This window comes from Hemitrygon akajei, chromosome 2 (genome assembly GCF_048418815.1).
Source record: "Hemitrygon akajei chromosome 2, sHemAka1.3, whole genome shotgun sequence".
In the NCBI taxonomy this organism is placed as follows: domain Eukaryota; kingdom Metazoa; phylum Chordata; class Chondrichthyes; order Myliobatiformes; family Dasyatidae; genus Hemitrygon; species Hemitrygon akajei.
Window position 1 is genome coordinate 204,422,964 of NC_133125.1, and position 25,185 is coordinate 204,448,148.

The 25,185-nt window shown below is 46.7% G+C and overlaps 1 protein-coding gene across 1 annotated transcript in view; it reads right to left on the minus strand.

Moving 5' to 3' along the window:
• The window catches only part of neu1 (neuraminidase 1), a 62,302-nt gene that overhangs the window by 15,441 nt on the left and 21,676 nt on the right, over nucleotides 1–25,185 (minus strand). Inside the window, exons 2-4 of the mRNA XM_073035028.1 lie at nucleotides 21,105–21,294; nucleotides 11,423–11,685; nucleotides 2,643–2,825 (exon numbers count right to left, since the gene is read on the minus strand). Coding sequence (XP_072891129.1) covers nucleotides 2,643–2,825; nucleotides 11,423–11,685; nucleotides 21,105–21,294 — 636 coding nt within the window. The remainder of the gene's footprint in view (nucleotides 1–2,642; nucleotides 2,826–11,422; nucleotides 11,686–21,104; nucleotides 21,295–25,185) is intronic.

The window sequence follows — 25,185 nt, forward strand, 5'->3', positions numbered from 1 at the left end:
AATGTTGCTTATTTTCAAACAGTTGCATTTATTATCAGAGAATGTACACAGCTTACAACCTGAAATATTTGTCTTCGCGGACATCCACAAAAATCAGAAACACAGAATAAGTGGTAGAAAAAGGTTAGAACTCCAAAGTGCCCTCTCCCCTATCCCCCACAAGCAGCAGCATCAACCTCCCCCTTGCCCCCTACCGATTTCAGCAAAAAGGTATCTGTGCCCAGCAACAAACACACTCATAATTTGTAGTCAACAAAAAAACCTACTGTTTACCCTAGTGGTCGCCAACCTTTTTAAGCCCAAGATCCCCTACCTCAGCCTTAGTGCAAGGCCAGATCGACTCCAAATTGATTAGTTACACGCATGAGCAATGGGGCAGTAAAGACAGGAAGTAAAACCCCACAACCCGGAAGTAGAGATAATGCATAAACACCAGCGGTACCCACCCTTTTTTTCACCCCAGACCGGTTTAATATTGACAATATTCTTGCGGACCGGCCGACGGGAAGGGGGTGGATGTTAAACACGATGGAAATACAGTGATACTCGAAGCAGGTTCCTTATGTCCAGTCTATTCCACAATTTAGTTTTCGCGGCTCTCGGCACTTAGCTGCTGTCTCACACTGCTCATGTTTTTTCCGCTGAAAAAACTCAGCGAGTTCGTCTTTAAGTACAGGCTGCTTGGACTCAGGGTACCGAAGCAGTTTTGAGGGCTTCATTGCCTCATTAGACAGCCTCCCGCCTGCCCGCCCACCGCCTTGGCCAGGTGCGGCTGGTCATGGGTGGGGTGAGAGGACAAGATCGGGGCCGGAGGTCCCTGTACCGGGGCCGTGGCGGTCGCAGTCCGGAGAGAGCGCCCAAGCGAGGAGAGAGACAGGCCCGCGCCCCTTGTAGGAGCTATCGGCCAACAAAAGTTTGTATCAGCAGATCGCAGCGAAGTAGCTGCTCTGATACTTACGAAACCTTGAGCCCGAATTAGGTCGTCTGCGAATATTTTAGCACCGGGTTCCCCACGAACATTCGGTGTGCTAAACGGTTCAGAGGCGGCGCCCACCTGTCCGCGCTCTGGGCCAGTAGCATCGGCGCTTCCCGCCGGCCGCGCTCCGGGCCAGTAGCAACGGCGCTTCCCGCCGGCCGCGCTCCGGGCCAGTAGCATCAGCGCTTCCCGCCGGCCGCGCTCTGGGCCAGTAGCATCGGCGCTTCCTGCCGGCCGCGCTCCGGGCCAATAGCAACAGCGCTTCCCGCCGGTCGCGCTCCGGGCCAGTAGCATCGGCGCTTCCCGCTGGCCGCGCTCCGGGCCAGTAGCATCGGCGCTTCCCGCCGGCCGCGCGAGGGGATCACTGCATTTAGGCAACTGATGACCTCGCGTGGGTTCAAGTTCAACAGTGGGCGTGACAGGGAGTGAGGAAAGGTGCGGCTGACTCGTATCGTTTCCTCGCGGCCCGGTGGGTGGGGACCACTGAAGTACACTGTGTAGTGCGGAGGAGCTACACGCATGTGCACTGGGCAGAAAGAACGGAATGAAAACCCCGCAACCCAGAAACAATCTCTCAGCAATATTTGTGTATTTCTTTTTCTTTTTTTCCCCCGGGATCTACTGGGAAAGTCTCAAAGATCGACCAGTCAATCGCGATCGACTGGTTGGTGACCACTAGTTTACCCGATATGTGGACATGCCACAGGCTCTTTCTCTCAGAGATATCGCCCGTTTTTCATATCGAGCGGGGAGACGACAGTCGCTGTTTCGGTGTTACAGTCTGCCGTGCTGCTGCTTTATGCCGAGATTCCTGATGCAGCAAGCTCTCCCTCAGTCCAGAGAAAGAGAGAGAATGTGACCGCTCGACCACAGAGACCTCTATCCATACATCTGCCGCAGCGAGATCCCCACGTTCCTCCTCCCGCGACGCATCAGCTTGGCCTGGAATCGGTCGTACCCTGGAGGTGCCATCTTCCAAGCTGCATATCTGTTTCAACCACTCGCAGCTCGTTTCAGACCATGACCAGCCTCTGCGCGTAAGCGTTGCCACTCGGCTTTCTGTTAAATCTCTTCCCTCTTGCCTCAAATCTTAGACCCTGATACCCAAACCCTGAGGAAAAGGACTGTACTCATTCAGCCTACCTATGCCTCTGCTAACTTGATACAACACTACAGGCTCACTTCTCATTGTCCTATGTTCAAATAGATAAAAACCCCCTTTTTCATTTTAGAGATACAGCAAGCACTGCACCAGTCCATGTCTGCACTACCCACTTGCACCGATGTGACCAATTAAACGTACGTCTTTGGACTGCAGAAGGAAGCTGGTGCACTCGGAGAAAACCTACAAGCTTCTTACAGACAGCGGCAAGAACTGAACCCGAGTCGCTGGCGTTACACTAACTGCTAAGTTACCATGCTTGTTCAAACACTTTGCATAACTCAGCCACACAAGACCCAGTAATGTCTTTGTAGATCTCCACTGCACTTTTCCCAGCATCTTTCCTTTAGCACAGTGGCCAACAAACTGTATCCGAAGTTCAGCCTAAACCAACCCCGCTCACATCCCCAAGTCCACCATTTTAAAACTCCAACACCTCAGCTCGCCTGCCTCATTTTCCCCTCCACAGGCCCCCATACACACCACACATCCCGGCATTAGTACCTGGTTCTCGTCCGGGTTAAAGTCGCTGTATTTCTTCGGCTGATTGAATGGAATTCCCTTCAGGCTCCCACCATTCCTCCAGGTCTTGCCATGGTCGTCACTCAGAATGCAGAATATCCCGTCTCCCTCAATTGTTCCGTGCCCGCAGGCGATCAAGCGGCCCTTGTTCGGCTGGTACTTTTTCTGTAGGAAGCCATCATTGGAAAGTTTGAGAAATTGCCCAGAGCTGTAGACTTATGTGAACTTGCCTAGTGGGAAAGTGAGAAAGCCTAATTTGTGCTGGGAATGTGTTTAATTTTAATCAGTACCCTGTGGTGGGGCTGATGGAAAACCTCAGACAGTGCCTTTACCATATGAATTCTACAGCCTTTGAGACAACACTCAGCAATTGATTCTTTTACCTTGTTCTACCTGAATGCACAGTGTAATGAATTGGTCTGTACGATCAGTGTGCAAGACAAGCTTTTCACCATGCGTGTGACAATCAGAACGATTTTGGAGCACATAAGCAGAGTGCAGGAGGTCCACCATGTCTATAGCAAACACACTTGCCTGCAGTACACGGTGAGGAAGGCAAAGGCAACGTTAGCTTTAATTCGCGAGGACTACAAGAAAGAAGAAAGTTGTAATGTTTCACAAGGCATTGCTTAGACTGCACTTAGAGTATTAGCAATTTTGGGCCTGATATCTGAGAAAATACGTGCGGGGACTGGAGGGGGCCCCAGAGGAGGTTCATGAGATTGATTCCGGGAATTAAATGGTTAAAGTACGAAAAGAGTTTGATGGCTCTGGGCCTATACTCAACTGGAGTTTAGAAGAATGAGGGGGGAATCTCATTGAAACGTACCAATATTGAAAAGACTGGATAGAATGGATGTGGAGAGGATGTTTTCTGTAGTGGTGGAGTCTAGGACAGAGGTAGTCCGTTTAGAACGGGGATGAGGACGCAGGATTCTGAACAAGTGGAAATCATTGTCACAAGTGGCTGTGGAGGACGATTCAACAGGTATTTAAAGCAGAGGTTTACAGATTTTTGGTTAGTAAGGATGTTAAAGATTACAGGGAGAAGGTGGGAGAACGGGGTTGATGGGGATAATAAATTAGCCATGATGCAATGGCGGAGCAGACTCAATGGGCTGAATGGCCTAACATCTTACGGTCTAACATAAAGTCTATACAGCATGGAACCAGGCCCTATGGATCCACTGGTCCACACTGACACTGCAGCCCATGGAGTGATCTCATCTGCTCCCATTTGGACCACAGTTCAGGAAACATCTCCGATGCACTTACCTCTATGGCATTCAGAAGTTTCTAATATGTCTGACTCTAAATATACACCACCCCTTGTGCGAGGAAGCTGCTCCTGATATCCCTTCTAAATCTCTTACCTCTGATCCTACACCGATAACCACTCAGTTTAATCACCTCCTCATTGGGAAATAAAAGACTATGTGCTTTCACTCCCTCGTGACCTTGAAAGCCTCTGTCAAGTCAGGAGGGGGAAAGGGGAAGAATCAGGTACTAGAGAGACCCCCTGTAGCTGTACCCCTGACAATAAGTACTCCTGCTTGGGGGGGGGGGGGGAAGACGGCCTACTTGGGGTAGCAACAGTGGCCGTGCCGCTGTTGTGGCTCAGAAGGGTAGGGAAAGGAAGAGAGAGGCAGCAGTGATAGGGGACTCTATAGTTAGGGGGTCAGACAGGAAAGAAACTCGGATGGTAGTTTGCCTCCCAGGTGCCAGGGTCCGGGATGTTTCTGATCGCGTCCAAGATATCCTGCAGTGGGAGGGAGAACAGCCAGAGGTCGTGCTACATATTGGTACCAATGACATAGGTAGGAAAAGGGAAGAGGTCCTGAAAAAAGACTACAGGGAGTTAGGAAGGAAGTTGAGAAGCAGGACCGCGAAGGTAGTAATCTTGGGATTACTGTCTGTGCTACGTGACAGTGAGAATAGGAATAGAATGAGGTGGAGAATAAATGTGTGGCTGAGGGATTGGAGCATGGGAGAGGGATTCAGATTTCTGGATCATTGGGACCTCTTTTGGGGCAGGTGTGACCTGTTCAAAAAGGATGAGTTGCACTGGAATCCCAGGGGGAATTAATATCCTGGAGGGGAGGTTTGCTAAGGCTACTGGGGAGAGGTTAAACTAGAATTGTTGGGGAGGGGGTGGGTATCGAAATGAAGAGAGTGGGGAAGAGGCGGTTGGCTCACAAATAGAGAAAGTTTGGAGACAGTGTGTGAGGAAGGATAGGCAGGTGATAGAGAAGGGATGCGCTCAGACCAACGGTTTGAGATGTGTATTTTAACACGAGGAGCATTGTGAACAAAGCAGATGAACTTAGAGTGTGGATCAGTACTTGGAGCTATGATGTGGTGGCCATTACAGAGACTTGGATGGCTCAGGGGCAAGAATGGATACTTCAAATGCCGGGTTTTAGATGTTTCAGAAAGGACAGGGAGGGAGGCAAAAGAGGTGGGGGCGTGGCACTGTTGATAGATAGATAGATAGATACTTTATTCATCCCCATGGGGAAATTCAACCTTTTTTTCCAATGTCCCATACACTTGTTGTAGCAAAACTAATTACATACAATACTTAACTCAGTAAAAAAAAAAAAAAAAATATGATATGCATCTAAATCACTATCTCAAAAAGCATTAATAATAGCTTTTAAAAAGTTCTTAAGTCCTGGCGGTTGAATTGTAAAGCCTAATGGCATTGGGGAGTATTGACCTCTTCATCCTGTCTGAGGAGCATTGCATCGATAATAACCTGTCGCTGAAACTGCTTCTCTGTCTCTGGATGGTGCTATGTAGAGGATGTTCAGGGTTTTCCATAATTGATCGTAGCCTACTCAGCGCCCTTCGCTCAGCTACCGATGTTAAACTCTCCAGTACTTTGCCCACGACAGAGCCCTCCTTCCTTACCAGCTTATTAAGACGTGAGGCGTCCCTCTTCTTAATGCTTCCTCCCCAACACGCCACCACAAAGAAGAGGGCGCTCTCCACAACTGACCTATAGAACATCTTCAGCATCTCACTACAGACATTGAATGACGCCAACCTTCTAAGGAAGTACAGTCGACTCTGTGCCTTCCTGCACAAGGCATCTGTGTTGGCAGTCCAGTCTAGCTTCTCGTCTAACTGTACTCCCAGATACTTGTAGGTCTTAACCTGCTCCACACATTCTCCATTAATGATCACTGGCTCCATATGAGGCCTAGATCTCCTAAAGTCCACCACCATCTCCTTGGTCTTGGTGATATTGAGATGCAGGTAGTTTGAGTTGCACCATATCACAAAGTCCTGTATCAGTTTCCTATACTCCTCCTCCTGTCCATTCCTGACACACCCCACTATGGCCGTGTCATCAGCGAACTTCTGCACATGGCAGGACTCCGTGTTATATTGGAAGTCTGATGTGTACAGGGTGAACAGGACCGGAGAGAGTACGGTTCCCTGCGGCGCTCCTGTGCTGCTGACCACCGTGTCAGACCTACAGTCTCCCAACCGCACATACTGAGGTCTATCTGTCAAGTAGTCCACTATCCAATCCACCATGTGAGAGTCTACTCCCATCTCCGTTAGTTTGTGCCTTAAGATCTTGGGCTGGATGGTGTTAAAGGCACTGAGATAGTGTCGCGGCTGCAGAAAAGGAGAAGATTGCCTACTGAGTCTCTGTGGGTGGAAGTTAGGAATAGGAAGGGGTCAATAACTCTACTGGGTGTTTTGTTTACAGACCACCCAATAGTAACAGGGACATCGAGGAGCAGATAGGGAGACAGATTCTGGAAAGGTGTAATAATAACAGGGTTGTTGCGGTGGGAGATTTTAATTTCCCAAATATTGATTGGCATCTCCCTAGAGCAAGGGATGGATGGGGTGGAGTTTGTTAGGTGTGTTCAGGAAGGTTTACTGACACAATATGTAGATAAGCAGAGGCTGTACTTGATCTGGTATTGGGAAATTAACCTGGTCAGGTGTCAGGTCTCTCAGTGGGAGAGCATTTTGGAGATAGTGATCACAATTCTATCTCCTTTACAATAACATTGGAGAGAGATAGGAACAGACAAGTTAGAAAAGCGTTTAATTGGAGTAAGGGGAATTATGAGGCTATCAGGCAGGAAATTGGAAACTTAAATTGGGAACAGATGTTATCAAATGTTCAGGGTATATTTGTGTGGAGTTCTGCATAGGTACGTTCCAATGAGACAGGGAGTTATGGTAGGGTACAGAAACCATGGTGTACAAAGGCTGTAATAAATCTAGTCAAGCAGAAAAGCTTACAAAAGGTTCAGAGACCTAGGTATTGGTAAAGATCTAGAAGATTATAAGGCTAACAAGAAGGAGTTTAAGAAGGAAATTAGGAGAGCCAGAAAGGGTCATGAGAAGGCCTTGGCAGGCAGGATTAAGGAAAACCCCAAGGCATCCTACAAGTATGTGAAGAGCAAGAAGATAAGGTGTGAAAGAATAGGACGTATCAAGTGTGACAGTGAGAAAGTGTGTTTGAAACTGGAAGGAATAGCAGAGGTACTTAATGAATACGTTTCTTCAGTATTCACGATGGAAAAGGATTTTGGTGATAGTAGTGATGACTTGCGGCAGACTGAAAAGCTCGAGCATGTAGATATTAAGATAGAGGATGTGCTGGAGCTTTTGGAAAGCATCAAGTTGATTAAGTAGCCAGGACTGGATGAGATGTACCCCAGGCTATTGTGGGAGGCGAGGGAGGAGATTGCTGAGCCTCTGGCGATGATCTTTGAATCATCAATGGGGATGGGAGAGGTTCCGAAGGATTGGAGGGTTGCAGATGTTGTTCCTTTATTCGAAGGAGGGAAGAGAGATAGTCCAGGAAATTATAGAACAGTGAATCGTACTTCAGTAGTTGGTAAGTTGATGGAGAAGATCCTGAGAGGCAGGATTTACGAACATTTGGAGAGGCATAATATGATTAGGAATAGTCAGAATGGCTTTGTCAAAAGCAGGTTGTGCCTTACAAGCCTGATTGAATTTTTTGAGGATGTGACTAAACACATTGATGAAGGAAGAGCAGTAGATGCAGTGTATATGGATTTCAGCAAGGCATTTAATAAGGTGCCCCATGCAAGGCTTATTGAGAAAGTAAGGAGGTGTGGGTTCCAAGGGGACATTGCTTTGTGGATCCAGAACTGGCTCGCCCACAGAAAGCAAAGAGTGGTTGTAGACAGGTCATATTCTGCATGGAGGCCGGTGGCCAGTGGAGTGCCTCAGGGATCTGTTCTGGGACCCTTCATGATATTTATAAATGACCTGGATGAGGAGGTGGAAGGATGGGTTGGTAAGTTTGCTGATGACACAAAGGTTGGAGATGTTGTGGATAGTGTGGAGGGCTGTCAGAGTTTACAGCGAGACATTGATAAAATGCAAAACTGGGCTGAGAAGTGACAGATGGAGTTCAACCCAGATAAGTGAGAGGTGGTTCATTTTGGTAGGTCAAATATGATGGCAGAAAAAATTATTAATGGTAAGACACTTTGCAGTGTGGAGGATCAGAGGGATCTTGGGGTCCGAGTCCATAGGACACTCAAAGCAGCTGCGCAGGTTGACTCTGTGGTTAAGAAGGCATACGGTGTATTGGCCTTCATCAATTGTGGAATTGAATTTAGGAGCCGGGGGGTAATGCTGCAGCTATATAGGACCCTGGTCAGACCTGACCTGGAGTACTGTGCTTAGTTCTGGTCGCCTCACTACAGGAAGGATGTGGAAACCATAGAAAGGGTGCAGAGAAGATTTACAAGGATGTTGCCTGGATTGGGGAGCATGTCTTATGATAACAAGTTGAGTGAACTCAGCCTTTTCTCCTTGGAGCGATGGAGGATGAGAGGTGAACACAGATGCCTTGTGCAGGAAGGCACAGAGTCGACTGTACTTCCTAAGAAGGTTGGCGTCTGTAGTGAGATGCTGAAGATGTTCTATAGGTCAGTTGTGGAGAGCGCCCTCTTCTTTGTGGTGGCGTGTTGGGGAGGAAGCATTAAGAAGAGGGACGCCTCACGTCTTAATAAGCTGGTAAGGAAGGCGGGCTCTGTCGTGGGCAAAGTACTGGAGAGTTTAACATCGGTAGCTGAGCGAAGGGCGCTGAGTAGGCTACGGTCAATTATGGATAACTCTGAACATCCTCTACATAGCACCATCCAGAGACAGAGAAGCAGTTTCAGCGACAGGTTACTATCGATGCAATGCTCCTCAGACAGGATGAAGAGGTCAATACTCCCCAATGCCATTAGGCTTTACAATTCTACCGCCAGGACTCAAGAACTTTTTAAAAGCTATTATTAATGCTTTTTGAGATAGTGATTTAGATGTATATCATATTTTTTACTGAGTTAAGTATTGTATGTAATTAGTTTTGCTACAACAAGTGCATGGGACATTGGAAAAAAGTTGAATTTCCCCATGGGGATGAATAAAGTATCTATCTATCTACCTGATAGAGGTGTATAAGATTATGAGAGGCATTGATTGTGTGGATAGTCAGAGGCTTTTTCCCAGGGCTGAAATGGTTGCCACAAGAGGACACAGGTTTAAGGTGCTGGGGAGTAGGTACAGAGGAGATGTCAGGGGTAAGTTTTTTACTCAGAGAGTGGTGAGTGTGTGGAATGGGCTGCCGGCAACAGTGGCAGAGGCGGATACGATAGGGTCTTTTAAGAGACTTTTAGATAGGTACATGGAGCTTAGAAAAATAGAGGGCTATGGGTAAACCTAGTAATTTCTAAGGTAGGGGCATGTTCGGCACAGCTTTGTGGGCCGAAGGGCCTGTATTGTGCTGTAGGTTTTCTATGTTTCTATGTCACTCATCAGTCTCCTGTGTTACAGGGAATGAAGTCCTAATCTGCACAGCCTCTCCTTGTAACCCAAGACCTCTGCAACTTGCTCATTCAAGAGCATTATCATTGCTTGCCATGAGGAGGCTTTTCTCATGCTGGAGGAGAAACACCTTATCTTCTGTCTGGCTTGCCTGCAACCTGACAGCATGAACCTCGATTTCTCCAGGTTCCGGTAACATTTTGACCCCTCAACCTTCCCTCTTTTTCAATTCCCCACTGGCCTCTAACCTCGTCTCCTCCCTTGCGTATCACTTCCCCACAGTGTCCCTCCTCCTTCCCTTTCTCCTAGTGTTCATTCTCTTCTCCTATCAGATTCCCACTTCTCCAACCTTTTGTCTTTTCGACTTATCACCTCCCAGCTTTTTACTTCATCTCCCCACCTCACCTGGCTTCACCTATCACCTTCTCGCTAGTCCTCCATCTGCTCCGCCCAGCTTCTTATTCTGGCATCTTCCCTGTTCCTTGCCAGCCCACATGAGGGGTCTCAGTCTGAAATGTCAACTGTTTATTCATCTCCATAGATGCTGACTTCCTCCAGCATTTTGTGTGTGTTGCCATGGTATTATTGTTTCCTCCAGTTAATTTGTTTCTTACGTCTCCCAACAGACAGAAACCCAATGTTTTTCGTTTCAGTGGGTATCTGCTGAGTGACATCTATCAGCAGTGTGAATAATCTTTAAGCTCTGGCAGATTGTATGAAATACATTTTTCATTCTTGCAATTTTAACTATTGTTAACTGTTCTCTTAACTTGTTTTCCAATCTGATTTCATCATCGTAAATGTTTTGTGTATAGACCAATATCACCCCAACTCTTCAAAAGTGCAACTTGGCAGTAAAGACAAAGGAGCAGATTTAGGCCATTCAGCCCATCAAGTCTGTTCTGTCATTCAACTGTGGCTGATTTATTTGCCCTCTCAACGCCATTCTCCTGCCTTTGACACCCCGATTAATCAGAAACCTAGCAACTTCCGCTTTAAATATCCCCAATGACTTGATCTCCACAGCTGCCCGTGGCAATGAATTCCACAGATTCACTGTCCTCTGGCTAAGGCACGTCCTCCTCCTCTCCAGATGCCATGGAGCCACAGTCTCCGCTGAGGTCCCGGCTCAGTGTTAGCTACTTTTATTTCTTTAAAACACTTTTAAAGTTCCATGAATGCTATCTTGCTATTCCTCTTCTGGACTATTTAATTACTTTTTCATTGCAACTTAGAGAATTTCCTTTAATGTTTTGCACTAAACTGCTGGCACGAAACAAATTTTACAACTTATGTCACTGGTACTAGACCCGATTCTCACTCCCCCTTCATCCTTTCACGTTAATGGGGTTATACAGCAAATCTCTGCAGCTGTACCGCAGAGAGCAATCTGACTAGTTGCATCGCCATCTAGAACGGAGGGGCCACCGCGCAGGATCGGAAAAATCTGCCGAGTATTGTAAACTCAGCCAGCCCCATCACGGGCACCGGCCTCCCCTTCAAGGACATTTCCAAAAGACGATGACTCAAGAAGACGCAATCCATCATTAAAGATCCACCACCACGCAGGACATACCCTCCCCTCATCCCTACCATCAAGCAGAAGGTACAGGATCCTGCAGGTGCACATTTTATGTTTTAGTAACAGCTCTTCCTCTTCCCCATCGGATTTCCGAACTGTACATGAACCTGGAAACATTACTGCACTATTTTTGGTCCCTTTTTTTGCACTCATTTCTCATTAATAATACATTTTATGTATTTCACTGTACTGCTGCCACAAAACGGCATATGCTGCTGATAATATTCTGGTTCTGGGGATTTACAGAAATGGGCGTTTGATGGCTGACACGGACCTAATAGAACTAAGAGCCTGTTTCTCTGCCATCTCCCTCCCTCCCTCTCTCTCTCACACCCCCCCACATCCAGCTCACCTGGATTCCATATCCGGGGCCCGGCATGAACGCCTTCAGCCCGAGCACACTCGACAGGTTTCTGGGTTTGCTCCACGTCCGCCCGTCATCGATGCTTTTGATCAGGAGCGTGCTGGAGACATTACAATGGTAGTAGTGGGCACATGTCGTGAAAATGATAAAGATGAAGCCCATCTCCTCGTCGACCAGTATCACCCCCAGGTTCAGGCCGTCCAGCTTTGAGCCGTCGTTGTCCAGGAAGGTGGTTGGACTCCAGGTGACACCTGGTGGAGACATCAAGAGATGTGTTGGGAAGTGGAATCTTTTAGCAAAGGAGTTCTGCACAGTACAGGTCCTTCGACCCACGATGTGGTGCTGACTCCAAACCCTCCCCTCCTACACAGCCCTCCGTTTTCCTATCATTCACAATGTCCTTAATTCCTCTTCAATGTCCTTAATGAACCTGCATCCACCACCCCTACAGTGCGATTAGTGCACCTAACACTCTCTCTGTAAATAAAAACTACCTCTGACATCCCTCGCCCCTATACTTTCCACCAATCACCTTCAAATCCAATTGTATTAACTATTCCCATTCCCACTCTGGGAAAAAGGCATTTATGATGTTTATCTTTTTGAATAACTATCAAGTCACCTCTTGTCCTCCTTCGCTCCAAGAAGCAAAGTCCTAGTTCGCTTAAACTAAGCTAAGCTCATAAGACATGCTCTCTAACCTAGGCAGCATCCTGTCCTCCTCCACTCCAAAGATGAAAGCCCGAGCTCACTCAGCCTATCCTCATAAGTCACGCACTCTAATCCAGGCAGCATCCTGGTAAATCTCCTCTGTACCCTCTCTGAAGCTTCCACATCCTTCCTATAATGAGGGGATAAGAACTGAACATAATGCTCCAAATGTGGTCTACCACGGTTTTATAGAGCTACATTACCTCATAGCTCCCGAACTTAATCCTCCAACCACTGAAGGCCAATGCACCATGTGACTTCGTAATCTCCTATCTACACATACAAAAGCTGGATGAACTCAGCAGGTCGGGCAGCATCTGTTGAAATGAGCAGTCAACGTTTCAGGCCGAGACCCTTCGTCAGGACTGAAGGAGGGGGCAGGGGCCCTATAAAGAAGGTGGGGGGAGGGTAGGTGCCAGGTGAAAAACCAGAGGAAAGATCAAGGGGTGGAGGGGAAGCAGGAGAGGTGAAGAAGGAACGCAAGAGGAAAGCACTATGGGTAGTAGTAGTAGAAGGCAGAACCATGAGGGAGGTGATAGGCAGCTGGAAGAGGAGGCCAAGTGAAAGTGGGATGGTGGAAGAGAGAGGGAGGGAATTACCGGAAGTTGAAGAATTTAATGTTCATACCAAGGAGCTAGAGACTACCCAGACGGTATATGAGGTGTTGCTCCTCCATCCTGAGTTTGGCCTCATCATGGCAGTAGAGTTAATCTCCTATCTACTTGCTCAGAAGTTTTTACAGACCTGAACTCCAAAGATCTGCCTGTTCTATTACATTGCAATGAATTCCACTGTTTTCCTTGTACCCTGCCTTCAAGTTCAACCTCCCAAAGGTTATCACTTCACACTCTACCAGACTGAACTCCATCTGCCCCGTCAGCTCATTTCTACATTGTAAACTACGACAACCTTCTACACTATCCACAGCACCACCAACTTTAATATCATCTGCAAACTCACTAACCCTACTCTTTCACTTCCTCGTCCAATTCATTTATAAAAAGAGAAGGGAGTGCCAGAACAAATCCATAAGACCACAAGATATAGGAGCAGAATTAGGCCATTTGGTCCTTCGAGTCTGCTCCACCATTTCATAATGTTTGATCCATTTCCTCTCAGCCCCAATCTCCTGCCTTCTCCCCGTAACCAGTCATGTCCTGACCATCATCCTCTGCCTTAAATACACCCAATGACTTGGCCTCCACAGCTGCCACAGATTCACCACTCTAGCTAGAGAAATTCCTCCTCATCTCCATTCTAAACAGACGTTCCTCTATTCTGACATTGTGTCCTCTGGTCCATGACTGTCCTGCCATAGGGAACATCCTTTCCACATCCACTCTATCGAGGTCTTTCAATATTTAATAGGTTTCAATGAGGTCACCCCTCCTTCTAAATTCCAGGGTGTACAGACTTGGAGCCATCCAACGCTCCTCCTAGGATGCCTTTCAATCTCGGAATAATTTGCGTGAACCTCCTTTGAGCCCTGTCCAATGCTGACACATCCTTTCTTAGATAATGGGCCCAAAACTGCTCACAATACTCCAAGTGCCTTATGAAGCCTCAACATTACATCCTTGCTTTTATATTCCAGTCCTCTTGAAATGAATGCTGACATTAGATTTGCTGTCTTCACCACTGACTCAACCTGCAAATTAACCTTAAGGTAATCCTGTATAAGGACTCCCAAGTGACTCAGAACTGACCAACAGGCAGAATACACTCCATTTACTGCCCCCACAAAGAACACAGACTTCAAAAAGCATCTCTAATTTCTCAGTGCCCATTAGAGACAGGCAGGCCTTCGTCAATTTGGCCCATTCCAAGTCTTTTTGGGGTTGCCCACTTTGCCACAGTGAACTAACACACAATAGACAAGCAAATGCCACCCAGGTCAGAGTGCAGCTCCAGACTGGGCTGTTTAAGGACCAGTTTGGGAGAGCAGGACTATCAAAGCAGAATCGGAATATCACCATGACAACCCAGTCCTGCATCTTTCCCCATCAACATGCCACTGGTTCTTTTCCGATAACACACCAACGTCATTCAAACTGATGCAGTCAGCGGGGGGGGGGGGGGGGGGGGGGGAGATGTGCCAATGGCTTGATTGCAATGCAGAAACAGACCAACCACTATTGCAGCACTGCATTGCAAGGACAAGAGCAATGCTGTTCACCTTGCATCACTGCAGAATGTCAATTCATGCAATTCAGGAAGAAATGCTTACCATTGCTAATGGTTACCACAGAACCTTAACTGGTTGACTTATGTCTTTAAGGGAAGAATTATCAGCCATCCTTGCACACACGCGATGGTTGAACCACGAGAACGTGGTTCATTTCTAACCACATCTGAGATAGCTCCACAGCTGATTCAGTCTGGACATCCCAGAACGTGTAATCCATGGCCTTGCTTTTTGCAATACTATCTCCCAAAGATCAAATATTAAAGATTAGCTTTATTTGACAAGTTCACATGTGCAGAGTCGAGCATCGAACTAGCAACTCGACCTCATCAAACAGACAAATGCAAAAAAAAATTAGCAAAGTTGCCGCCCAATACGCCTAACAGCAAGGGGAGGAACATTTTATTTGCCACATACAGTGAAATTTGTCATTTTGCATGCGCACATCTTATTAACCCTACCCTGTACGTGGGAGGAAACTGCAGCACCCCGAGGCAACACACTCAGCCACATGAAGAACATCATAGCCCCCTTAGAGTCAGCAGCAGGAAGTGAACCACCATCTCTGACATTGCAAGAGCGTCACGCTAACGACTACACTACCTCCACAATTACCCGGAGGAGAACAAAGGACGCTTACATTTTTTGAGTTGACTAAGAAAATGCCTGAGGGCTGAGTAGGCGAAACACAGTCTTATCTCGACGGCACGAAGGTGCAGTTCGTACTTCTGTTTCTACGGCAGCGGAGGCGCTGATTACAATACTTACTGGAGTAACCAGAGGACAGAAGAAATTCCCCTCTGGCCACACCAGTGACCAGTGAGGTAGGTATCACCGTCTACCCAGCGCGCGTTTCCTTTTCGAAATGTCACAACGTCTCTGCCGGTCAGACTCAGATTTGTTTATCACCTGTACATCGAAACAAGGTGAAACGTGGCACGCACACCATGTTCAGCAGAACAACAACAACACACCAACAGAAATCAACTGTGCAGATTCTGGAAATCCAGAGCAATACACACACACAAAACTCTGGAGCATCTATGGGAATGAATAAACAGTCAACATTCCTTCGCGGTCCAGAACTGGGGTCTCGACCTGAAACATCAACAGCAAATCGCACTCACTCACAAGCACGGTATAGGCATCTGTTAGTCTCGTGAGACCATGGATTTACGCCTTGGAAGGTTTCCAGGGCGCAGGCCTGGGCAGGGTTGTATGGGAGACCGGCAGTTGCCCCAAGCTGTAGGCCTTCCCCTCTCCACGCCACCGATGTTGTCCAAGGGAAGGGCACTAGGACCCATGCAGCTTGGCACCGGTGTCGTCGCAGAACAATGTGTTGTTAAGTGCCTTGCTCAAGGACAACACGCTGCCTCAGCTGAGGCTCGAACCAGTGACCTTCAGATCACTAGACCAATGTCTTATCCACTAGGCCACGCGCCAACACTACACAAGCACAGACAGGTCCTCCAATCCCAGGACAGGTACCCGCTGGCCTCCAATCTCCTAGCCTGAATACATCGGGCTTCAGATTTCCACAGCCCGTGACACAGGTGCCTCGATTTCCTGACTTGACAACTTCAGTCTTCAACCTGTGCTATCAACCGCAGGACTCGCCATTCACGGGACTCTGAACTCCAGACTCGCACGGGTTTCTAACCCTGGGGCTTGCTGCCCCAAGTCCGCTCAGACTCGTAGAGTCGCAGCCATGTGGCCTCCAAGTAATGGGCTCACCAACTTTGGTCTTTGACCACCTGGACCTTCAGTCCTGGGACTCACTGACCCGGGGGAACTTGCCAACCTGATCAGGATGGCAGACTCTGCATCACCACTCACCTAGTCACACACGGTTCCCCTTCAAAGTGTTAGAACTTTTCTTCAGATCGAAGACCAACATCATTTTAACTAAAACACTGTGTGAAGACGTGAATGAGGAGCACTTGGTGGCTCTGGACCTATACTCGTTGAAGGTTACAGTGCCCTGTAAAAATATTCAGCCCCCAACCCCTTGTTCACATAAATGAATTTGGATTTGGATGAGCAAAGTGAGGGTTTTGTGGCCAAGTTTGCAGACAGGTGGAGGGGCAGATAGTGTTGAGGAAGCAGGGAGTCTGCAGAAGGATATGGACCGACTGAGAATGGGGAAAGAAGTGATGATGGAATGTAGTGTCGGGAAATGTATGGTCATGCATTTTGGTAGAAGGTACAGAGGTGTAGACTGTTTTCTAAATGGGGAGTAAAATTCAGAAACCTGAGATGCAAAGACACTTGGGAGCCCTTGTGCATTATTCTCCAAGGGTTGAGTCGGGGGTGAAGGCGGCAAATGCAACATTAGCATTGATTTCAAGGGTCCAGAACATAAGAGCAAGGATGTAATGCTGAGGCTTTATAAGGCATTGGTGAGACCACATTTGGAGTATTCTGAAACGTTTTGACCCTTTATCTAAGATGTGCTGGCAGGGTCCAGAGGGGGTTCACAAGAATGATTCTGGGAATGAAAGTGTTAATGTATGAAGAGCATTTGATGGGGCTGGGCCAGTATTCACTGACGTTTAGTAGAATGGGGGGGGGGGGGGGATTTCATTGAAACCTATCGAATTTGAAAAGCCTAGATAGAGAGGACGTGGAGAAGATGACTCCTCTAGTGGGTGAGTCAAGGACCAGAGGGCACAGCCTCTGAATACTTTTTGCAGGAGAGATGAGGAGGAATTTCTTCTGCCACAGGGTGGCAAATAAGTGGAATTCAATGCCACAAACAATTGAGCAGGTGATATCTTTGAGTATATTTAAAGCAGAGGTTGCTAGGTTCTTGGTTAGTCAGGGTGTCAAAGTTTACGGGCAGAATGGGATTGAGAGGGATAATCAGCTACGTAGGAATGTCAGAGCAGACTCGATGGGCCAAATGGCCTAATTCTGCTCCTGTTTATTATAGACACATGCCAATGATTTGCTGGAGCAGTTCAGCACAGTACAGACCCTTCGGCCCACAATGTTGTACAAACAGGTGGAGGCAAGGCAAGAAGGCAAGTTCATTCCCTATTTAACTATTGAAATAACAGGGTGTAAGTCTACAGGGCCAGTGTTCTGTTCTGGGTGTCAGATGTACGATTTCCAATGGACTATCAGCCTCCCCGATGGCCACATCTGCACCAAGTGCATCAAGGTGCAGCTCCTTAGAGACTGTGTTAGGGAACTGGAGCTGCAGCGGGGTAGGGGTAATGGCAGGGGTAGGCAACCAAGGCTGACAAGGAAAGTTAAGGACTGCATAAAAGCTAAGGAAGGGGCAAATAAGGTAGCAAAAGTAGTGGGAAGTTGGATGATTGGGAAATTTTCAGAGGGCAACTAGAAAGGTGAAATGAAGAGATGAAATATGAAAGCAAGCGAGCTAATAATATAAAGCAGGACACTAAAAGTTTTTTTTACAATTATATGAAGGAGTAAAACAGAGGCGAGTGTTGATATTGGACCACTGGAAAGTGATGCAGGTGAGGTAGTGATAAGGGACCAAGAAATGGCAGATGAACTTAATGGGTACTTTGCATCAGTTTTCACTGTGGAAGACGCTAGCAGTGTGCCAGAGGTCCGTGAGTGTCAGGGAACAGGAGTGAGTGCCATTGCTATTGCAAAGGAAAAAGTGTTAAGGAACTCAAAGTCTTAAGGTGGATAAGTCACCTGGACCAGATGGACTCTTCCAGGGTCCTGAAAGAGGTTGCTAAAGAGATAACGGATGTATTGGTCATGATCTTTCAAGAATCACTTGATTCTGGCATGGTTCCAGAAGACTGGAAGATTGCAAATGTCACTCCTCTCTTTTAAGGAAGGAAGGCAAAAAAAAAAGGAAATTATAGACCAGTCAGCCTAACCGCCAAGATTGGGAAATTGTTGGAGTCATTATTAAGGATGAGGTTTCAGGATACTTGGATTTCAATAATGGAATTGATGGCTTTGTGGCAAAGTTTGTGGATGATATGAACATAAGTGGAGAGGTGGGTAGTGCTGAGGAAGCAATGTGGTTGCAGCAGGACATAGACAAATTGGAAGAATGGACAAGAAAGTGGCAGAATAGAATAGTGTTGGGAAATGCACGATCATGCATTTTAGTAAAACGAACGATAGTGCGGAATATTATCTACATTGGGAAAAGGTTCAAACATCAGAGGTGCATGGAGTCTTAGCAGTCCTTGTGCAAGACTCCCAGAAGGTTAATTTATAGATTGAGTCTGTGGTAAAAAAGGCAAATGAATGTTGGCATTTATTTCAAGGCGAATACAACATAAAAGCAAGGAGATAATGCTGAGCCTGTATAAGACACTAGTCAGGCTGCACATGGAGTATTGTCAACAGTTTAGGGCCCCTTATCTCAGAAAGGATACGTTGTCATTGGAGAGAGTCCGGAGGAGATTCATGAGGATGATTCCCGGAATGAAGGGGTTAACATATGAGGAGCATTTGGCAGCTTTGGGACTGTGCTGACTGGAATTTAGAAGCATGCAGGGGATCTCATTGGAAGGACTAGAGAGAGTGGATATGAAGATGTTTCCTACGGAAGGGGTCTCCAGAAGTAAAGGGCACAGCCTCAAAACTGAGGGAAAACCAGAGATAAGGAGGAATTTTTTTTAAGACAGAGAATATTGAATTTATGGAATGCTCTGCCACAGACTGTGGCGTAGGGCAAGTTCATGGGTATATTTAAGGCTGAAGTTGATAGTTTCCTGATCAGTCAGGGCATCAAAGGATGTGGCAAGAAGGCAGGTGTGTGGGGTTGAGTGGGATCCGCGATCCGGATGATGCAAAGCTGGAGCAGATTTGATGGGCCGTATGACCTAATTCTGCTTCTAATCCGTATGGTCTAACCTTTGAATTTGTTCCAAGTTTAATCTGATCTCCCCCTCCCTCCACTTTTGTATCATCCATCTGCCTATCCAAGAGCCTCTTAAATGTCCCTGATGTATCTGCCTCTACCACACCTGGCAGCACATTCCACACACCCACCACTCTGTTTTAAAAAAAACATACCCCTTGCACCACTGCTCCCTATACTCCAAACACCTTAAATTTATGTGCCCTTGCTGTAGTGGTAGTTAATAGTGTTAGCCACCCCCACAAGGGAGGAGTTCACATACTGTACAAGCAGGGTTATCAATAAAAGTTCAGTTGCCTATCCTGCATGCTGGCGTCTTGGTGTGCTCTGCACTATCCCTCAATATTAACACAATGCATGCCGCCCTGGGAGAAAGTCTGTGGCTATGCACTCAATCTAACCTCCTTCTCATCTTGTACACCTCTATCAAGTCACCTCTCATCCTCCAAAGAGAAAAGCCCCAGCTCAGTCAACCTTTCCTCATGAGACACGCTCTCTAATTAAGGCAGCATCCTGGTAAATCTCTCCTGCACTCTCTAAAGCTTTGACATCCTCCTATAATGAGGCAGCCAGAACTGAACACAATACCCCGAGTTTAATCTAGTCTAACCAGAATTTTATTGAGCTGCACCATTACTTTGTGGCTCTTGAAATAAATCTGCCAAATAAACAGCCAACACACCGTCCTCCTTCTTAACCACCCTATCAACTTGCACTGCAACTTTGAAGGATCTATGGACATAGACCTCAAAATCCCTCTGTCTCTCCAAAGGTCTCAGAATCCTGCCATGAACCCTGTCCTTTGCCTTCACGTTTAACCCTCCAAACTCAAGTCAAGACACTTTTATTGTCATTTCAACCATAACTGCTGGTACAGTACACAGTAAAAATGAGAATGTTTTTCAGGACCATGGTGTTACATGACACAGTACAAAAACTAGACTGAACTACGTAAAAAAAAAGACACGGAAAGCTACACTAGACTACAGACCTACCCAGGACTGCATAAAGTGCACAAAAACAGTGCAGGCATTACAATAAATAATAAACAAGACAATAGGGCAGTAAGTTGGTGTCAGTCCAGGCTCTAGGTATTGAGGAGTCTGATGGCTTGGGGGAAGAAACTGTTACATAGTGTGGTCGTGAGAGCCCGAATGCTTCGGAGCCTTTTCCCAGACGGCAGGAGGGAGAAGAGATTGTATGAGGGGTGCACGGGGTCCTTCATAATGCTGTTTCCTTTGCGGATGACTCAAACTCAATGGCTTTATACTTTCCCAGAGCATTCAAACAGGCTATATGACATAGGAGCAGAATTAGGCCATTTGGCCCAACACATCTATTCCTCAGGCACATGAATGGGGAAAGGTTAAGAGGGACAAGGCCCAAATGGGACTAGTTATCGAGGACAACTTCATCAACGTAGATAAGCTGCACCATATGACCAATTTTCATGCTGCATAATTCTACGATGACTGACTGCAAGGCTGTCAGGGTATTTCAATAAAACACAGGCACAAGCCCCAGTAGCCAGGAGGCATTTTGGGTAAAGAATAAGACTCTGTGATTGAGATCTACCCTCCATACCCAGTTGGGCTCATTTGTAACCACAGAACCATCAGTGACATTGCCTTTAAGCAACCACTTTGAAATGGCTACTTAACCTGGGAAAATCTTTGCTGGATTGACAATATGAACATTTTTGAAAGTGAATTTTTTAAAAAGTGGTCCATTAATTAAGGCCATCATTGAGGCAAAGAATCCTTCAGCACAACCTCCCCTCATTCTCCTATGCTCCAGGGAGAGAGGTGCCAACCTATTCAACTTTTGCCAATAACTCAGGTCCTGGCCATATCAGAAGGAAGACAAAAGCAGGACCTTCATTCCTTACTGAAGGACAGTGTTTACCCATTCACCTTTATCAGTGGACGTGCGGACGGCAATGAACTTGGCACCAATGTCAGCCGACGAAAATTTTCTTGCCTCGGCCACGGCAATGAGTTTATTGGAGGGGGTGATCGCGATGAGTGGAACCCTGAAGGTGTTGACTTTGCCAATGGCACCCTTGATCCACAGCAGCTGTTCATCTTCAACGATTGGGTGGATCTGGAAGAAAAGGTGGAAGGATAAATTACACTGGACAATGAAGATTTTGCCTCCTGAATACTTTGGCAGGTATCATGGATTTTAGAGCGCCGATCACGACGATCACCATGAACTTCCCCTATCACGCATCGTTTTTCTGAAATTGCCTATATTTGTTTTACAATTCACAACTCAAGTCAGTTAAAATGTTGCCCACACTCTAAGCTGAAACGTTTTCTACCTTGTCCAGGTATGCTCAGGCAGGGTGCATGCTACATAGCAGGATAGATCTCAGAAAGGCTATACATTTCCCTGAAGGATTTTGCTACTTGAGCCAGACCTTCCCCAGAACACCCGATACCAAGATTAAGAAAGCCACACACACAAGATGCTGGAGGAACCCAGCAGGCCAGGCAGCATCCATGGAAAAAAGTACAGTCGACGTTTCAGCCCAGCATTTTGTGTGTTGCTTGGATTTTCAGCCTGTGCAGATTTTCTGTTTGTGCCAAGATTAAGGAAGGCATTTTTGTTGGTCCACAAATCAAACAGGTTACCAATGACAAAGTAATTCTAGTAGGGCCGGGGATAATCGCATGGAAGGCATTCAAGGACGTTGTTGAAAATCTTCTTGACAACTACCGAGCTTCAAACTACACACAGCTGGTTACCAACATGCTTCAAGCATACAAAACCATGAAGTGCAACATGTCACTAAAGATTCATTCTCTGCATTCCCATTTACCACTTCTTCTCTTGGTGCCTTGCTCACTGATTATTGTTGGACAAAAGGGAGAGCCTCAGACACAGAGTACAAATGAAAATCATCAACATTTTAACTTAGTTGAACTATTGCAAAGCATCAGCACCCTTATGCAATTAAACACATTATATTCAATAAAAGTTAATTTCTTGTTTCTCCAAATTCCTATGTGAAGTAGTTCAGAATTATTTTTGTGTTCAGTTTCAAGTGGTCTATCATAAGCGGACTGTGAGAAATGGACAGTACAGTGGCATAGCTACCAGTCATATAGCACTACATCATAAAACAGGCCCTTTGGCCCATCTAGTCCATGATAGGCCATTATTCTGCCTAGTCTCATAGCCCTCCACATTCATGCACCCATCAACAATTCTCTTAAACGTTGCAATTGAACCTGCATCCGCCACTTCCGCTGGCAGCTCGTTCCACACTCTCACCACCCTCTGAGTGAAGAAGTTCCCCATCAGGTTCCCCTTAAAAATTTCACCTTTCACCCTTAACCTATGAGCTTTAGCTCCAGTCTCAGGTAACCTCTGCCACTGTGTCCAAGGAGTTTCTCATTTCTCCCTGTGACCACACTGGTTTTTCCCCAGGTGCTCTGCTTTCCTCCCACATTCCAAGGACGTACGGGTTAAGTTGTGGGCAAGCTATGTTCCTGACGGAAGCATGGCAACACTTGTGAACTGCCCCCAGCACATCCTTAGACTCGGCTGGTCATTGACGGAAATGACATACTGCATTGTGTGTTTCAATGTACATATGACAAATAAAGCTGACCTTACTTGTAACCTCAGTGGAAAATACCTGCTTGCATTCCCCCTGTCTATATGGCTGATAATTTTGTATGTCTCTCTCAAATCTCCCCTCATTTTCCTGCACTCCAGGGAATGAAGTCCTAACCTGTTCAACCTTTCTCTATAACTCAGGTGCTGAGGTCCCCGCCACACACTTGTAAACTTTCTCTGTACGTTTTCAATCTCATGATGATATCTTTCCTGTGGGTAGTCTTACAGAACTTCAACATAAACGTCCCAACTCCTGCACTCAATGTTCTGATTTAAGGCCAAGGTGCCAAAAACTCTCTTTAAAACCCGATCTATCTGTGGTACCACTTTCAAGGAATTATGGATCTGTGTTCTCAGATCCCTCTGTTCTACCGCTCTTCTCCGTACCTGCAGTTCACTGTGCAAATTCTTACCTTGGTTTGTCCTCCCAAAGTGCAACAACTCCCACCTGCCATTTTTCAGCCTGTTTTCCCAGCTAGTACTTGTGCTGTTAACTCAAAGATCCCGAGACCCAGGTTCAATTCTGACCTCTGCACGCGCAGAGTGGAGATTCCCATGACCATGTGGGATTCCCCCCTTCTTCATGCCCCACCCTCTTCCCATGTCAATAGGCAATAGGTGCAGGAGTAGGCCATTCAGCCCTTCAAGCCAGCACCGCCATTCAACGTGACCATGGCTGATCATCCACAATCAGTACCCCGTTCCTGCCCTCTCCCCATATCCCTGGACTCCGCTATCTATAAGGGCTCTAACTCTTTCTCGAAAGCATGCAGAGAATTGGCCTGCACTGCCTTCTGAGGCAGAGCATGTCCTGAAGATGTAGTTAAACCGGCAGCTCTAAATTGCCCCTGGTGTGGAGGAGTGGGAATAAATTATGGGGAAGAAACAATGTTGACGGGTTATTCCCTTCTGAAGTTTAAAGTAGATTTTACTATCAAAGTACATGCACATCACCACATACAACCCTGAGATTCCTTTACCTGCCGATGTGCACAGTAAATACAAAGAAACAGAAATGAACCAATGAAAAAGGACACAGTGCAAAAGACAATAAACGATGCAAAAACAAAACAACAACAGGTCGATGAGGGCTGTACGGTAGTGTAGTGGTGAGCACAACACTTTACAGAACCAGTGACCAGAGTTTAATTCCTGCTATTGCCTGAAAGGGGTTCTCCCCGTGACACGTCGGCTTTGCTCTGGGTCTCCAGATTCCTCCCACAGTCCATAGATGCATCAGTTGACAGGTTAATTGGTCAGTGTAAATTGTCCAGTGACAAGGCTAAGGTTACATTGGGTTGCTGGCTGGTGTGGCTCGAAGGGCCTGTTCTGCACTATATCTCAATAAATTTTTTTTTTAAAGTAACAGTAATACTTCAAATATTGAAATAGTTTAAATAATAACTCTGGAGGACCTGAGTTACAGGAAAGATTGAATAAGTTGGGACTTTATTGCTTAGAACATAGAAGACCGACAGGAGATTCAATTCAATGCAGGTTTAATTATCATTTAACCATACATGAATATAGCCAAATAAAAGTGTGTTACCATGGGGTCAAGGTGCAAAGGCACGTTACCAGTCACACACAGTAAGCACAGAAGATCACAACCATGCAATAAGAATCCCAATGCGCCACCTCCCCCACCCCCCACGATGCTGAGGCTTGATGCCCAGACCCCGCACCTACAAGCTAACAAACCCATACAGGATGTCAGTAAAACACAACAACAGAGTATGCATGTGTATAGACCAGAACCCCCAGTGCACCATCTGTCGACTGGCCCCCCCCGATGGCCTGCTAGGCAACACCATGGCTTTGAGGCCCAGTCTTCGCCTCGCGCCTGACTCACATTGGGCGGGACTACAACTGGAGGTCATGCGTTAAGGGTGAAAGGTGAAATGTCTAATGGGACCGTGAGGGGGAATTTCTTCACTCAAGGGTTTGGGAGTGTGTGGATGACCACCAGCTCTAGTAGTGCATGCAAGCTCGATTTCAACGTTTATTAGAAGTTTGGATAGGTACTGTACAGGGATGGTAGCGAATGGAAGGCTCTGGACCAGGTCCAGGTAGATGGAAGTAGATAGTTTAAGTGGTTCAGCATGGACTAGATGGGCCAAAGGGCCTGATACTGTGTTGTACTTTTCTATGATGGTTCAGGAGCAACCTCCATAGTTGCATCTGGACCTCCAGCATTTTCTGCGCGATGATCCACCTGTTTGCGTCACTACCTTCCAACAACCCCTGCTACCTCAGCCGAGGCTGAAGACAAGGCATTCAAGCCTTAATGATGCTCAACCATGGCCCAGCAGATCACCTGATTATGTAACACCTGTCCCAGGAAAACAGAGGCTCACCGACACTTAA